This window comes from Rhinopithecus roxellana, chromosome 13 (genome assembly GCF_007565055.1).
Source record: "Rhinopithecus roxellana isolate Shanxi Qingling chromosome 13, ASM756505v1, whole genome shotgun sequence".
In the NCBI taxonomy this organism is placed as follows: Eukaryota; Metazoa; Chordata; class Mammalia; order Primates; family Cercopithecidae; genus Rhinopithecus; species Rhinopithecus roxellana.
Genome location: NC_044561.1, coordinates 31,527,533 through 31,544,343, shown reverse-complemented (window position 1 = coordinate 31,544,343; position 16,811 = coordinate 31,527,533). Strand labels below are relative to the sequence as shown.

General features: G+C 38.7%; 1 protein-coding gene across 3 annotated transcripts in view; it reads left to right on the top strand.

Annotated features, from left to right (window-relative positions):
* USP16 (ubiquitin specific peptidase 16) overlaps positions 1-15,961 on the top strand; it is a 30,871-nt gene extending 14,910 nt beyond the window's left edge. For all 3 annotated transcript variants that reach the window (XM_010364933.2, XM_010364932.2, XM_010364931.2), the window contains 10 exons: positions 244-331; positions 1,365-1,443; positions 3,101-3,192; positions 3,552-3,608; positions 4,495-4,671; positions 7,979-8,642; positions 10,125-10,219; positions 11,444-11,530; positions 15,279-15,435; positions 15,543-15,961. In XM_010364933.2, coding sequence (XP_010363235.1) covers positions 244-331; positions 1,365-1,443; positions 3,101-3,192; positions 3,552-3,608; positions 4,495-4,671; positions 7,979-8,642; positions 10,125-10,219; positions 11,444-11,530; positions 15,279-15,435; positions 15,543-15,664 — 1,618 coding nt within the window. In that variant the 3' untranslated portion in view covers positions 15,665-15,961. The remainder of the gene's footprint in view (positions 1-243; positions 332-1,364; positions 1,444-3,100; positions 3,193-3,551; positions 3,609-4,494; positions 4,672-7,978; positions 8,643-10,124; positions 10,220-11,443; positions 11,531-15,278; positions 15,436-15,542) is intronic.
* Positions 15,962-16,811: the final 850 nt, after the last annotated feature.

Here is a 16,811-nt window from a genome sequence, read left to right as displayed (position 1 = left end):
TACTCTGGAGGCTGAGGCAGGAGAATGGTGTGAACCTGGGAGGTGGAGCTTGCAGTGAGCCGAGATCGCCCCACTGCACTCCAGCCTGGGCAACAGAGCAAGACTCCGTCTCAAAAAAAAAAAAAACAAAGAAAAGAAACTAGAACTCTCTGAGATTTGGGATATGATCCTAAGATTTTCTAAAAATAGCTTCAGATCTTAGTAGACTGAAGATTGCTTTTCCGTCTTTTTGTTTTTCTCCAGAGCAGTGCGGTTTAAAGGCTATCAGCAGCAAGACAGCCAGGAGCTGCTTCGCTATTTATTGGATGGGATGAGAGCAGAAGAACACCAAGTTAGCATGTTATGACCATTGTATTTTATGATCTTATCTTCATAAGCTTTCTGTCTCATTTGATATCTTACGAGTTAAAACAATGAAAGCTAGATATTAAGGCCATCATACTTTTAAATTTTTTCTTACACCAGTTTTTTCAACTAGTATGTTTTCACCATTAGAATGAATCCAGAGAATTAGCAGTGATTCTCTTTCTCATGATGGCTTATGTTTAGTTGATGTTTACAACATCAATGTTCTTTAAAGGTTCTGTTGTACTAACCTATGAGAAGAGCTGCCAAATATTGGAAAATGTTTCTCCCAAAATGGTTCCCAGGTGCAGCACACCCTTACTCTTATTCTGAGTCTGATTTAACACTGTTTTTTGAATCTAGAAAGTATTTTCATTTTGTAGGAGTCAGGGAACATTTGTTGCATTTTAAAATTTTTGTTATTTGCCAGGATATAAAATAATGTATTTGGGGATATGAATTAATGAGTACTCGTAATAGTGATAACTAATATTTATTTTGCACTTATTTTATGCCAATCACTGTTTTCAGTGTTTTGTATTAATTCCCTTACTTCGTTCTCACAAAGTTTCTGCGAGGTGGATACTGTGGTTTTTTCCTATTCCATAGATAGAGAATCTAGGCTGTGGAGAGGTTCAGTACCTAGTTTAAGGTCCCCCAGAAATAATGGAGCTGGGCTTTAAGCACTGGAGTCAGCCCCTGTGGCTCTCACGTAATCATTCTGCTTATAGGACAAGCTATTTCAGTTGCTTTTCAAAGGAGGCGGGCATGTTCTGATAAGCTTTGGTTTGAAAAGGTTTAAGATCTTGAAATGATGAGATAATACCTTTTTTAGTGATTGCTTTGCAGCATAATTCCTTTTTAGCTCCTGGAATTAATTTTGAAAATGTGATTTTGGAATTATTTAGTAAAAATGGGCAGCTGTATCCTGATCACTTTCTTGACTTGATTACATATTTTCTAAGGAAAATAAAATTTAAAATTTAATAGTGTATATATATTCATTTTATTACTTTTAGAGAGTGAGTAAAGGAATACTTAAAGCATTTGGTAATTCTACTGAAAAATTGGATGAAGAACTAAAAAATAAAGTTAAAGGTAATGTCTGACTTTTTGAACTAAAACACTATAGTTGAAATCCTCTGTATCTTAGGACAAGATTGCTGGCACATGTATTTCCAAGTCCACAATTCTTAATGTATAATTTCTCTTTATCAACATTGATTAGTAAAAATTATTCGGTATTCCAAAAGTGGACAATTTTAACCTATAGTGTATTCTTTTTATGTATTAAAGATAGAGCTAAGATGAATTACAGTTTTACTTTTCAAAAGCTTAAAATTATAATTAGCAGTAATACATGAATTGTATTTGTTACTGTGAGTTGTCAGTAGTTGGTATTAATCGTGGAGCCAACTTAGTTCTTATTATATGGCATGTAAAGATTTAGGACAGATCTGCCCAGTAGAACTTCCTGTGTTGATGGAGCTCTACTATATCTTTGCTGTCCCATATAGAAGCAACTGGGCACGTGTGTCGCCTGAAATGTGACTGGTGAAACTGAGGAACTACATTTTTATTTTTATTTTTATTTAATTGTAATTAAGTTTACATAGCCACAAGTGACTAAGGGTTACTGTATTATAAAGCACAGATCTGAATCAACTCATAGCAACTCTTTGCCTCCTTGGTGCCCTTTAGAGCCTGGCCAGTAATGAAGAGAATTATCCCCGCTGGCATTTTCTGTCGTAAAAGTGTGGTTCCGCATAAATTATCATTTGAATAGTGCTTATAGGCTTCATGTATTTGGAAAATTGGCTGACCAGGTAGTAAAATTAGGGCTTTTAGTTAGATTAAACTTATCAAGATTATTTCTAGGAACATAGGAAAATAAAAGGAAGATTTCATTTGAAATATTTTCCTGAGGTTTTTCTTTTTCTTTTCTTTTCTTTTTTTTTTTTTTTTTTTTGAGGTGGAGTCTCGCTCTGTCGCCCGGGCTGGAGTGCAGTGGCCAGATCTCCGCTCACTGCAAGCTCCGCCTCCCGGGTTTACGCCATTCTCCAGCCTCAGCCTCCCGAGTAGCTGGGACTGCAGGCGCCCGCCACCTCGCCCGGCTAGTTTTTTGTATTTTTTAGTAGAGACGGGGTTTCACCGTGTTAGCCAGGATGGTCTCGATCTCCTGACCTCGTGATCCGCCCGTCTCGGCCTCCCAAAGTGCTGGGATTACAGGCTTGAGCCACCGCGCCCGGCCTTTCTTTTGTTTTTAAAATATCAAAGGAGTTCGGTCTTAGAGTTCACAAAACAAGTTACATGCATTTTCTCTCCCAGTTTGCTACTGTGGTATCTTTTATCAGTCTTGAATGTTAGAATGTTAGAGCTAGAACTAAGGAGCTAGACTGTCATTCAGCCTAGTCCGAGCTGTTCATTTTATACTAACAGAGAGAGAGACATAGAAGTCTCACTGACTTGCACAGTTTACTGCCCACTGACTAGGTCTTGGATACAGACTTTTTTGTCTTATTCCTAAAAGGTGATTGTGTTCAATTATGTTATGCTCAGAGGTGGAATATATAATACTGACTTCTATCGCATAAAAATGAAATAATGGTGATTATGAATGGAGGAAGAAGTCTGTGGGACAGGAAATTTAAAATAAAATTTTAGAGTTAGATAGGTAAGTAGTTTTAGTTTTTCTTGTTTAATTAATTATATAAAGGTAATTGGTAATTGATGAACTTTTTTTTTTTCTCCTTAGACTATGAGAAGAAAAAATCAATACCAAGTTTTGTTGACCGCATCTTTGGTGGTGAACTAACTAGTACGATCATGTGTGATCAATGCAGAACTGTAAGTAGATGTGATGTGTACTGGGTTTATTCATTAATATTCATATAGTAGTTTATCTGTTGTTTATTTCAAAAACAGAAATCTCTACCTTCATAGGATATCTTTTTAAACTATTCAGATGTGCATGGTTCTTTGTGGGAAATGTCAGCACTCCTTAAATCTTGAAGAAGTTAAACATTTTGATTTATTTCCCCCAACCCAAAGTCCTCAATGTTGTGTAATTTTTCATTTCAAATTTTCTTAAGCCGTTGTTTATTTTAAAACCCTCCCCTACCCCCCATCCCACAGGGCAGGGAATATCTTACTATGTAACATTTACAGTATTTACATTTTTACACTTTTTTTTTTGATTGGTTAAGGTCTCCTTGGTTCATGAATCTTTCCTTGATTTGTCTCTCCCAGTTTTAGATGACCAGGTAAGACTATTGAGTTTATTTTATTCAAGTAGTTTTTTTTCCTGTAAGATTTTACGGGGGGGAAGCCCTGTTACTCTTTTTAAGTTTGTATATTACTAGCACATGCAGAAATTTTTCTTAATTTGAGGTAGAATAATTTTTAGGATTTGAATAAAGAACAGGGTAACTACTTTTAAAAACAAGGATGAAAAAAAGATGATGTATTCAGAATTCTGTACAAGTAATTAGTTTGGTTTCCATACAGAGAAGTATTTTCCTTATATTAAAATTAATACTTATTTTTGTTATATAAGACTAACCACGAATCCCTTGCACACCTAAGTTCATAAATGTTAGATAAAGAGTATTATTTCATTTTAATTTGGTTCCTTTTAAGTAGTAGTAGGAAAAAAGAGATGTTATGAGTATTGGATAAATCATTACTCAACTTTGTATGAATTATGAGACCTTTGGCTTGTTACTTGGCAATTAGTCTCACCAAACTTTATTTTCTCTTTTTCTAAAACTGTCATATGCATGCAAAGAAAGAAAAGAATAAAAAAGAATACACTGTGGTGACTTATATAAGTCACTTAGAAAATGTATTTGGAAATGGACATATTTACAGGGTGACACAGCATGTATCTAATAAAATTCATTGTATTTCTATTACACTTGCATGTGGCGTTGCCTTTTGCTGTTTTGTTGGTTTGCTTGTTTTCTCATTATGTGAAGATTGCTTTCTAGTATATGAGATAAGTGAATTTTGTCTCGTCTATTTTCAAATATTGTGGAAAATAAAACTAGTATATAATAGAATTAGAAAAATATTTACATAGCACGGATTTTTTTCACCAAATGGTAGTTGTAAAATTTTGTTTTTGACCTATGTTATCTATATTTTAAGAGTGGTAAGAAAAGTGTAAATGATAGAAATCTGAAAAAGACAATGGAGGATGAAGATCAAGATAGCGAGGAAGAAAAAGATAATGACAGTTATATAAAAGAGAGAAGTGATATTCCTTCTGGAACAAGTAAGCACTTACAGAAAAAAGCAAAGAAACAAGCCAAAAAGCAAGCCAAGGTGGGTAATTAGTAGGAAAATCATATACTTCTAATTTTATATTTTGAACTGTTGAGTGTGTAGTCTGAATGACATTGGTTAGACATGTCTGTTGTTTTAGATACAGCACTTTCATTTGGCAGTTGCGGAATTTAGCTCATTTAGTATTCTCTGCAGGGAAATTGCTTTGAGTATATGGGAAGAAAATGTCGTGCTTCTTTTTAAAATCCTGCATTGCTTGTAACAAGTATTTGTAGTGAATTTAATTAACTTAATTTTTTGAGTTAATATATTGACACCCACAAATTTGAAAATATATAAAGATAATAAGTCCCCCTCCCACCACTGTTTTTTTTTTTTCCCCGCTGCCACCGAGACGGAGTCTTGCTGTCACCCAGGCCAGAGTGCAGTGGCATGATCCCTGCTCACTGCAACCTCTCTCTCCCAGGTTCAAGCAATTCTCATGCCTCAGCCTCCTGAGCAGTCAGGACTACAGGCGCATGCCACCAAGCCTAGCTAATTTTTATATTTTTAGTAGAGACAGGGTTTCACCATTATTGGCCAGGCTGGTCTCAAACTCCTGACCTCAAGTGATCCGCCCGCCTCGGCCTCCCAAAGTGCTGGGATTACAGGCATGAGCCACTGCGCCTGGCCGACCACCACTTTCCTTTTATGACAAAGATAAACATTTTCGTTTCTTCTTACGTATCCTTCTGGAGTTTCTTTTGGAAAATATGAGCAAATACAAATATGCAGTCTTGGTTTTTTCCCCCCTTTCTTACCATACACACCATTCTGGATTGTATTGTTTGTTTATACTTAGATTCTTGGAGTCCTTTCCATTTTAGTATATAAAACTTGTTCTTTTTTTTTTTTTTTTTCTTTTTCTGTTTTTTTTTATTTTGAGATGGAGTCTTGCTTTGTCGCCCAGGCTGGAGTACAAATGGCGAGATCTTGGCACACTGCCTCCTGGGTTCAAGTGATTCTCCTGCCTCAGCCTCTCAAGTAGCTGGGATTACAGGCATGTGCCACCGTGCCTGGCTAATTTTTGTATTTTTAGTAAAGACAGATTTCGCCATGTTGGTCAAGCTGGTCTCTAACTCCTGACCTCAGATAACCTGCCCGCTTCAGCCTCCCAAAATGCTGGGATTACAGATGTGAGACTCTGTTCCTGGCCCTTTCTTTCTTTTCTTCTCCCTTCCCCTCCCCTCCCCTCCCCTCCCCTCTCCTCTCCTCTCCTCCCTTCCCCTCCCCTCCCCTCTCCTCTCCTTTCTTTCCTTTCTTCTTTCTTTCCTTCCTCCTTTCCTTTCCTTTCCTTTCCTTTCCTTTCCTTTCCTTTCCTTTCCTTTCCTTTCCTTTCCTTTCTTTCCTTTCTTCTTTCTTTCTTTCGTTCTTTCGTTCTTTTCGTTCTTTTCGTTCTTTTCTTTCTTACAGTTGCATGATTCTGTTTTATGGATGTGCCATAATTCATTTAACCATTTCTCTATTGATTTAGGTTGTTTCTAGTCTTTTGCTATAATGGTCAATGCTCTAGTGAATAACCCTACACATGTGTCATCTGTAGGGTAAATTTTGAGAAGAGGGATTGCATTTGTAGTTTTGGTTGATACTAATTGTCCTTCACAAAGGCTGCTCCTGACCCTTGACAGCTGTGTGTTATCAAACTTCCAGATTTTGATTGATGTGTTAGATGGAAAATATTATGTCAGTGCAGTTTTATTTTGCATTTATTTTAATATAAATTAGATTAAGCATATTTTTATGTTTCAGAGCCATTTGTGTTTCATTTTCTTTGACGTTTTTGCTTATATTCTTTTCTCATGTTTTATTCACGCATTCCTCTGTTTTTACGGAAACACTTCAGAAAATGTTTGGGTCCCATCCTGTTGGCTGCCCTTCATTCTTCTGGTATTACAGAGTAGCCTCACGCGGGTTGTTCTTTCAGTTACAACCAGAAATGCTAACCCCTTTGGGTTTTTAGGCATTTCAGTAACAGGAATCTTGATGAAATGCCTTCTTTTCCTCTCTGTTTGGAAGTAGGTTGCAAGTGGCAAGAGTGATTTAAAGGGAAAAGTTCTTCACTCTCTTCTGTAAGTGTGGCTGCCTTGCTTCTTTGTTAACTTCAGGCCATTTTTTTCTCAGAATACTTTTGTCCATTCCTCTGACCAATCTACACTGTACTTGTACATCCTTGAGTTCTTTCAGTTTGTTTTTTTTTTTTTTTAATCTCAGTGAAACCTTGACCCAGTAACTCATGTGGATATATTTCTTTCTGTTAGGTGTGTAGTCAGACCCACCATATGGTATAACATTTGACTGCCTGGGTTTAACAGTCTTATTACTCTGCCTGGATTACTTCTCTTAGCACAGAGACCATGTCTTGCGTATTTTTATTTCTGCAATAGGGTGCTTTTTTGATGGTTGGTGATGGTTTATTCCTGATTTCGTTTAAATAACTTTTTCTTTCTTTTTTTTTTGGGAAGAGTCACTCTGTTGCCCAGGCTGGAGTGCAGTGGTGTGGTCTCAGCTCACTGCAACCCCCACCTCCCATGTTCGAGCGATTCTCTTTTCTCAGTCTCCTGAGTAGCTGGGACAACAGGCACGCACCACCCATGGATGCGTTACAGGCATGCCTGGCTAATTTTTGTATTTTTAGTAGAGATGGGGTTTCACCATGTAGGCCAGGCTGGTTTCAGACTCCTCATCTCAAGTGAGACGCCCTCTTCAGCCTCCCAAAGTGTTGGGATTGCAGGTGTGAGCCACTGCACCTGGCCTAAATAACTTTTCTTCATAATTTATTTATTTATTTTTTGAGACAGAGTCTTGCTCTGCCACCTAGGCTGGAGTATGGTGTGCGTGATCATAGCTCACAGTAATCTTGAATTCCTGGGCTCAAGTGATCCTCCTGCCTCAACCTGCTGAGTAGCTGGGACTACAGGTGCACACCAACGTGCCCAGCTAATTTTTATTTTTATTTTTTTTTAGAGATGGGGTCTCAGTATGTTGCCCAGGCTTGTCCCAGACTCCTCAAGTGGTCTCTTGTGATCCTCTTGCTTTGACCTTCCACAGTGCTAGGATTACAGGTGTTAGCCACCATGCCCAGCCAATTTCTTCATAATTTATTCGATCCTTGGTAGTAAAGGAACTTTTTAGGATCAGATTGTGAGAGTGAACTCTTCCTTAGGAAATTATTTTTGACTGACAAGCAACAAAACTGGATATAGTACATGTATGTGCTTTCTCTTTCTTCCTTTGTCTCTCTTCCTCCTTTTCTCCCTCTCTTTCTTTCTCTTTCTTTATTTTTTAATACCTTATACTTTTTACCCAGAACCAACGAAGACAACAAAAAATTCAAGGAAAAGTTCTTCATTTAAATGATATTTGTACTATTGACCATCCTGAAGATAATGAATATGAAGCTGAAATGTCACTTCAAGGAGAAGTAAATATTAAATCCAACCATATTTCACAAGAGGGTGTTATGCATAAAGAATATTGTGTCAACCAGAAAGATTTGAATGGCCAAGAAAAAATGATAGAAAGTGTAACTGACAATCAAAAATCCACAGAGGAAGTCGATATGAAAAATATCAACATGGATAATGATCTGGAGGTTTTAACATCTTCTCCCACTGAATGTACTAGGAATTTAAATGGTGCCTACCTAATGGAAGCGAGCAATGGAGAAGTGGACATTTCCAATGGTTTCAAAAACCTAAATTTGAATGCTGCTCTTCATCCTGATGAAATAAATATAGAGATTCTGAATGATAGTCATACTCCTGGAACAAAGATGTATGAGGTTGTAAATGAAGATCCAGAAACTGCTTTCTGTACTCTTGCAAACAGGGAAGTTTTCAATACCGATGAGTGTTCAATCCAACATTGTTTATATCAGTTCACCCGTAACGAGAAACTTCGAGATGCGAATAAACTGCTTTGTGAAGTATGCACACGGAGACAGTGTAATGGACCAAAGGCAAATATGAAAGGTATTTTAATGCTCTCACTGTATGTAAAATTAATATTCAGGGGCACATTTTGCCCTACATAGGTAGAGTGCTCCTATTCTAATTGTATCGGGATTTGGATGGCATGAATAAGTGTCCTCTTCTTTGTAGATATTTTAATAGAAGGATGGAAGAAGTAGGACTTTACTGAATTGGCTAATACACTATGACATCCCAGCAGCAGTTAAATGGGACAGTTTTCTCCCTGACATCTCTCCCTGTGGGTAAATTATCCCCTTGGAATACAGTCACCACAGCATCCTTACACACAGTGGCTATTTTTTACCACCCTTACCTCCTTTGCACCCAGTATGCCACACTTGAATTTATCAATGAACTAATGTGACATGCCCAGTGCAAAGCTCTGGGAAGACAGTGCTTTCTTACAGTCTTCCTCAAATGGGAAAAAGAAACATACTGACAATTTCCCTTATCTCACCACTGCCTTTTTTTTTTTTGAGTTTGGGTAAATAGGATGTGGAGGGGCCATGAATTCCTAAGGATTTTTACTAGAATTGTTGAAACATTTTAAAATTCTAAGTAAAATTTTATTTATTTGTATGTAGAGACAAAAAGTAAGGCTGTTTTTGTGTGTGTATGTGTATATATAAATATTATATGTGTGTGTGTATATATATATATAGATATGTATCAGCTCAGAGACCATACAAGAATGGGCTTACTTTCTGTCTATATATATATCAGCTCAGAGACCATACATATATATATGTGTGTGGTATGTGTGTGTGTGTGTGTATGTGTGTGTGTGTGTATATATATATATATATTTTTTTTTTTTTTTTGAGACAGAGTCCTGCCCTGTCTCCCAGGCTAAAGTGCAGTGGCCAGTCTCAGTTCACTGCAGTCTTTACCTCCCAGGTTCAAGACATTTTCCTGCCTCAGCCTCCCAAGTAGCTGGGACTACAGGCACCCACCACCACACCTGGCTAATTTTTGTATTTTTAGTAGAGATAGGGTTTCGCCACGTTGGCCAGCCTGGTCTCGAACCCTAACCTCAAGTGATTTGCCCGCCTAGGTCTCCCAAAGTCTTGGGATTACAGGTGTGAGCCATCGCACCCAGCCTAAAAAATATTTTTTATAGGTGAACATTTGCAAAGTATTTGATATGATGGAATATACTAAACTTTGAACCTCATTAACCAAAATATTGTGTCTTTCCACAGTAATTCCACTTTTCTCTTTGATTGTAATCATTCTCAGTTATTACAGTATTTTGATTTCATCAGTAATAATTTATGGACATTTTAATCTCATATAAATACCTATAAAATATCTTTGATTTTGCCTCTTACTCCACAAATTCTACAGTGTTTGTTATCTGGTCCTTCATAGAAAAAGCTTACTGATCCTTGCTTTAGATGTTTGAAATGATTTTATAGCAAACCTGAATGCTGTAGGGGTCTAAAATGATTTTCACCATTAAAAATTTCTTCTTTTCTTTAGGTGAAAGGAAGCATGTTTATACCAATGCCAAAAAGCAGATGCTAATTTCTCTTGCTCCTCCTGTTCTCACTCTTCATTTAAAGAGATTTCAGCAGGTATTCCTTGTTACCCAAAATTTGTTTTAAATATGTAACACCTACTTTGTTTATTACCTATTTTATTCAGTACTGTCTCAACATATTACTATGTTACTTTGGTTTTCTGTTGTTTCTTAACTCTAATGTCAATGAAGTCAGAAAGGGAAAAAAATAGGGGCTAGGCAGAGGCGCATGTGAAGGTGGAGGCACAATCTCCTCAGATTTCCTAGAACTCATGTTCTTCTTTTTAGTAAGATTGGCATCTTACTTTTATTTCAGGTTAAATAAAACAAAAGACTGGTGTATTACATATATCTCATGCTTAGGAGTATTAGCTGATCTTTTCTGTTTTGTGTGTGGCATCTTATTTTTATGGACCCTTGATGAAAAGACATTGGTGCCTCAGATTGTCATCATTTTGGTGACCTCGTCTTTTCTGGAAAACGTTTGCTATAGCTGTATAACTTCTAAACTGTGTTCCAAATTCTGAAAGTACTTTCAGTATCTTCAGAACGTTTTTCCCCTTGTGGTTGGTATGGGCTTGAGTAATTGGATGGGCCTTTATTAGCAATTCACTAAGCTTGGTTCGAGCATGAGGCTGAGAGTGCATGTTTCACAGAAAAGTATTATGCTATCGCTGAGTTTTAAGCACTCAGAACCTCTGGTCTAATCTGGCATTTCTGGATGACTGAAGCAGAAACATTGAGAATTTTCTCACGAGAACAGTTTTTTTCTTCTTTTTGAAACGGTCTTGTTCTGTCACCCAGGCTGGTATGCAATGACACGATCGTGGCTTGCTGAAGCTTTGACCTCCCGGTCTCAAGCAGTCCTCCCACCTCAGACTCTATCGTAGGTGGCTACCACCATGTCCAGCTAATTTTTTAATTTTCTTGTAGAGACAGAGTCTCACTGTGTTGCTCAGGCTGGTCTCGAACTCCTGGGCTCAAGTGATCTTCCTGCCTCAGCTTCCCACAGTGCTGGGATTACAGGCATGTGCCATCGTGCCCAGCTGGAAATAGCTTTCTTAATGTGTTGATGTGTGTTTTTTGTGTGATACATGTGCACTTAGCAAAAGCAAACCAACTTTGAACCAGTTAGTGGTCAGAAAGAATTGAGTCTCCAAAGAAAATTGAACTAGGACTTAATGTTGATATTCTTTTGGACATCAGAGGGGACTTTGGTTTACTTAACCTGTATTGCTTTTCCAGGAAAAGAAGTCAATCTGTTATACTTCTCTTTTAGGCTGGTTTTAACCTACGCAAAGTTAACAAACACATAAAGTTTCCGGAAATCTTAGATTTGGCTCCTTTTTGCACGCTTAAATGTAAGGTAAGTGAAAGTGATCTTTTTCAGGAAAGTCCTTTAAAGTCAAATCATAGCTTACTTACCTAATGCTCCAGTAGCAACTCACTTAAGTATGAAGTTGATAACAATTATTGAGAGTGGGTCTTCGATCATTGTACCTTTATAATTTGAAGATTAGTGATGAATCATTTTGAAGAATGGGTTATTTCAGTTCAACGTTTAGAATCCCCTTTATTATGGCACACATTGTCTTGTGAGCTGAAGGCATAAAACTGAAGGTGAGCACATCTATTAATGAATAATCTCAGTTTAATGTGGTTGAATATTAAGGCTGGTGAACATAGATCAGGGGTGGTATACACTTAACCCAGCATGTTGGTGGTTCAGGAATGGTTTTGTAAAGTAAACCATGCCTCAACTATATTTAAAGAAGGCGTAAAAGTATGATGAATCAAGATGAAATGAGTTTTGCAGGCAGAAGGAACAGCAGGAGTAAAGGCAACAGTGTAAAATAGGATGGTGAGTGCCAGAGACTGGTAATGTATGTAGTTCTAGAGTTTACAGTACAAGGTATGAGGGAGTTGAGAAATGAAGCCGGAGAAGTGAGATAGGAATGAAGGTTTGGAGAGTTCTCATGGTGTGGAACTTGGACTTCATTAGGTATACAATGGGGAGCCCTGAGGAGTTTAAAGCATTGGGTGGCATGGTCAGATCTGCATGTGACATAGGTTACTTACTGACATATGGAGGCTGGATTTTAGGAGGGAAAGACTAGAGGTGGGGAAATGAGTTAGGTGGCTGTTGCATTAATTCAGCCAGTAGTTGATGAGGGCTTAAAGTTTGGCAGGAGATGGGGAGATAGGAGGACTACTTCAGGAGGTAGAATTAACCAGACTTAATGACTGATTGAGAGTGGAAGGTGAGGCAGATGCCTTTTGTAAGTGGATGCTGAGGGTGTCAGAGAAAGGGTTGAGGATGATTCCTGAGGCCTGGCTTGACGGATGGGAGTGCTGTAAATTGAGGTAGGAAATATAGGGAGAAAAGCAGGTTGAGAAAAGCAGGTAGAAAAAAGATAATAACTTGAGTGTTAGATACATTTGAGTGTCAGATACCTTTGAGAAATTAATGTGCTTAGTCTAGAAAACATTTGGATATACATATCTGAGACCTACAGCAGAGAGGTTAGGATGGGCCCAGGGCAAAGATTTAGAAATCAGTACATATGTGGTGGTTTAAAATATGAGGAGATGGGATCCCTTGTGTATAGTGTCCGAAGAGAGAAAGAGGAGATGGCCAATGACAGGACCCTCCTAAGTATCTGCGTGGAATAGGCAGGGGTAGAAAGTGAGGACGCCACAAAGGATCTCAAAGAATCTCCGTGTTGAAGAATTTGGGGCTGGGCGTGGTGGCGCACACCTGTAATGCCATCACTTTGGGAGGCCAAGGCAGTTGACTCACTTGAGGTCAGGAGTTCGAGATCAGCCTGGCCAACATGGTAAAACCCTGTCTCTACTGAAAATACAAAAATTAGCCAGGCATGGTGGTGTGCGCCTGTAATCCCAGCTACTTGGGAGGCTGAGGAAGGAGAATCGCTGGAACCCAGGAGGCAGAGCTGTAGTGAGCCGAGATTGCATCACTGCACTCCTGCCTAGATGACAGCAAGAAACTCAAAAAAAAAAAAAAAAAAAAAAAATGTCTGGGCCAGTAGCTGTGAAGGGCATAATGGAAGAGGCAGCTAAGGACAATTTATAAGATTATAGTCACATTGAGGACTATGACAACGTACATGATCATATGTTATAGTTTTGTTTCTTAGCAGTAGCGGCTGTCTGGATTTGGGGCATGGCAGGTACATTATAGGATTCAGGGTGAGGTTTTGTGATGAATTGGATATGGTGGCAAAGCTGGTGGTGAGTATTGGGAGGATATCATTTGTAAGTGATACATGTGGTTCAAGTTCCCAAATTTTAATGTGTATGTAGGAATCATACCTACACATTTTGATTCTGTAGGTCTGGCATGGGATCAAAAATTCTGCATCTTTAATGTAAACTCTCAGGTGATGCTGATATTAGCTGTTCATGGACCACAGTTTGAATAGTGATGGTCTAGACTACATATGGGGAATTGTATTAGTCAGTTTCCATGCTGCTGATAAAGATATACCCAAGACTGGGCAATTTACAAAAGAAAGAGGTTTATTGGACTTACAGTTCCATATGGCTGGGGAGGCCTCACAATCACGACGGAAGGCAAAGAGGAGCAAGTCACTTTTACATGGATGGCAGCAGGCAAAGCAAGAGCATGTGCAGGGAAACTCTCCCTTATGAAACCATCAGATCTTGTGAGGCTTATTCATTATCAAGAGTAAGCATGGGAAAGACCTCCTCCCATGATTCAGTTACCTCCCAACAGGTCCCCACCACATGTGGGAATTATGGGAGCTACAACTCAAGATGAGATTTGGGTGGGGACACAGCCAAACCATATCAGGAATGAAGCCAAAAGTCTTCATAAGCAAGGAGAATATGAGCATTGGAGATCCTGTTAGGTTAAAGAGTACAGAATAGGTGAGATGAGAGTTGAATAAATAGAAGACTTGTGGACTAAGACTAAAAAGATTTATGTCCCTTGAGCTCAGGAGTTTGAGACCAACCTGGGCAATATGCTGAAACCCCGTCTCTACAAAAAATTCATTTAGCAGGTCATGGTGGTGTGCACCTGTAGTCCCAACTATTCCAGAGGCTGAGGCGGGAGGATCACTTGAGCCCAGGAGGCAGAGGTTGCATTGAGCCGAGATCACACCACTGCACTACAGCCTGGGTGATGGAGTGAGACCCTGTCTCAAAAAGGATTTTATGAAGTTGAAGGACCACTTGAGCCCAGGAGGCAAAGGTTGCATTGAGCCGATATCATACCGCTGCACTCCAGTCTGGGTGACAGAGACCCTGTCTCAAAAAACATTTTATGAAGTTGAACAATTCTGAGTGATAACAAGCCCAGACTTTAGTCCTGGTTGTGGTTGGCTAAAATGGAATGGCATTTAAAGTCCTGTGAGGATCATAGATGGACGGAGAAGTACTAACTAAGTTCTTCAGTGAATATGGAGGCACAGATTGGGAAGTTGAGACAGTACTACTGAAGGGCAGTGATGCATGTTACGAACTTTTTACATGAGAACATAAAATAGTTGTCTGAAAAGTGGCTCCTGGCCCAGAGAATGCCTGTTCCTATTACCAGCCCTATGGCATATGGAGTCCTGAAAGAATAAGCAGACTGCACCCTCTGGTGGGGAAAGTGAACACTTGAGAGGTTGAATGTGCTTCTCACCAACTCCCTTGGGGACATTTAAAGATGTAAGGGGTAATTTTTGGCACAACCTAAAATGCTGTCCTCTTCCTGTTCAGGGCTTGTCTTTTAAACAGGGTATTCAGGGTTGTTAATAGCTAGGGTTGTTAAGGTATTTTGGAATTATCCTCAGGCTCCTAAAGAAACTGGCAAGTTGAATTCACTTATTTGGTATCTGAGCCAGGTAACGGCATCAAGTGGCCTATGGGTATGACTTTTCTAGCAGGGGAACGATGGTAAATTTATAATAAAACCGGAAGTGTCTCAGGCTGAGAAGAGGTATGGAGAAGAGTAGACTCAGGAGTGATTTCTGCACTCTCAAAGTAATGGTTAAAGACCCTTTGCATAGTGTAAACTTGCCTTGCCAATGACATCTGTGTAAATGGAACTTGAACTAACTTTTGGATTCTACTCATTTTTAAAGAATGTTGCAGAAGAAAATACAAGGGTACTCTATTCCTTATATGGAATTGTTGAACACAGTGGTACAATGAGGTCGGGGCATTACACTGCCTATGCCAAGGCAAGAACTGCAAACAGTCATCTCTCTAATCTTGTTCTTCACGGTGATATTCCACAAGGTAAGATGTCTTGGAAAATTCAGGCACTCAGCAGATTATGGCAACACCAAAAAGTAATGAACTTGAATCTTTGCATTTCTGTTTGATTTTTCATTTCCTCTTGACAGATTTTGAAATGGAATCAAAAGGGCAGTGGTTTCACATCAGCGACACACATGTACAAGCTGTGCCTACAACTAAAGTACTAAACTCACAGGCGTACCTCCTATTTTATGAGAGAATACTGTAATAGTATCAAAAGTACTTTTTCTGGAAACACATTTATGGCTTTTATAATGGCTGAAATAACAATAAAAAAGTAAAAACTAATTAAAATCATGTTCACTTAACATGAAATACATGCCAGAAGAAATCATGTTTATTTGAATATTGAAGGGAAAAATACCTAAAAATTTACAAAGGTTTTGTATTGTCATGGTGGTTTTAATTCCTGCTTCGTTTCTGGAAAGCAAATCCTGACTTACTTAAGTCCTCTGTGTTTAATGTCTGGGTGATGGATCACAACACATCAATAAACTGACTTACCTAAAATCTTGTTTTATTACTGAGATTTTAACTTCTACTGACTTACCCTACTAGGTAACACTTTAAAAAATGTTTCATCAGATGGGCTAATGAAGCTTCATTACAAGTCTGTTAATTTTATAAAAATCTATACTGACAGCAGAATATAAATGGGAGGAATGTTTCTTTATAATCCTGATGCCAGTGTGCATAAGCTGGGGTACATAAGGCCTTACTCTGTATTTGCTCTGTGCCAGTGGTCAACTGATCTGGGACAGATTAAGACAAACTAGTCTCACTCCTGTGAGTATAATTGGGTACCAAAGCCCTTAATACCAGCATACCAGAGAAAGCCTGCGAACTGTTCCAAGTCAGCCAGTGTTTGAGTTACATGCAATGCAAAGAGCTTAGGGACACCAAGCCTCTCTGAACTTCTTGAAAGGTTCTACATGAGGACGACTTCGACATACAATGAACACTTCTAACCTGCTGTGGCAGTAATGAGAGTTGTATCATTCCTAACACCTGTTGAGTTTATGTAAGACCCAGTCAGTCATATTGCTTCTAAAATCTCTTGGAAAGAATACTAAAAACAGGCTGGCATGGTGGCTTATGCTTGTAATAGCACTCTGGGAGGTCAAGGCAGTAGAAACCTTGAGCCCGGGAGTTTGAGACCAGCCTGGGTAACACAGTGAGACCCTTTTCAGGAGGCTGAGATAAGTGGATTGCCTGAGCCCAAGAGTGGAGGTTGCAGTGAGCTGAGCTTTCACCACTGCACTCCAGCTTGTGCGACAGAGCAACACCCTGTCTCAAGGAAAAATATATACACACACAATTTCAAACAGTATTGAGGACCTTACATAACCAACACG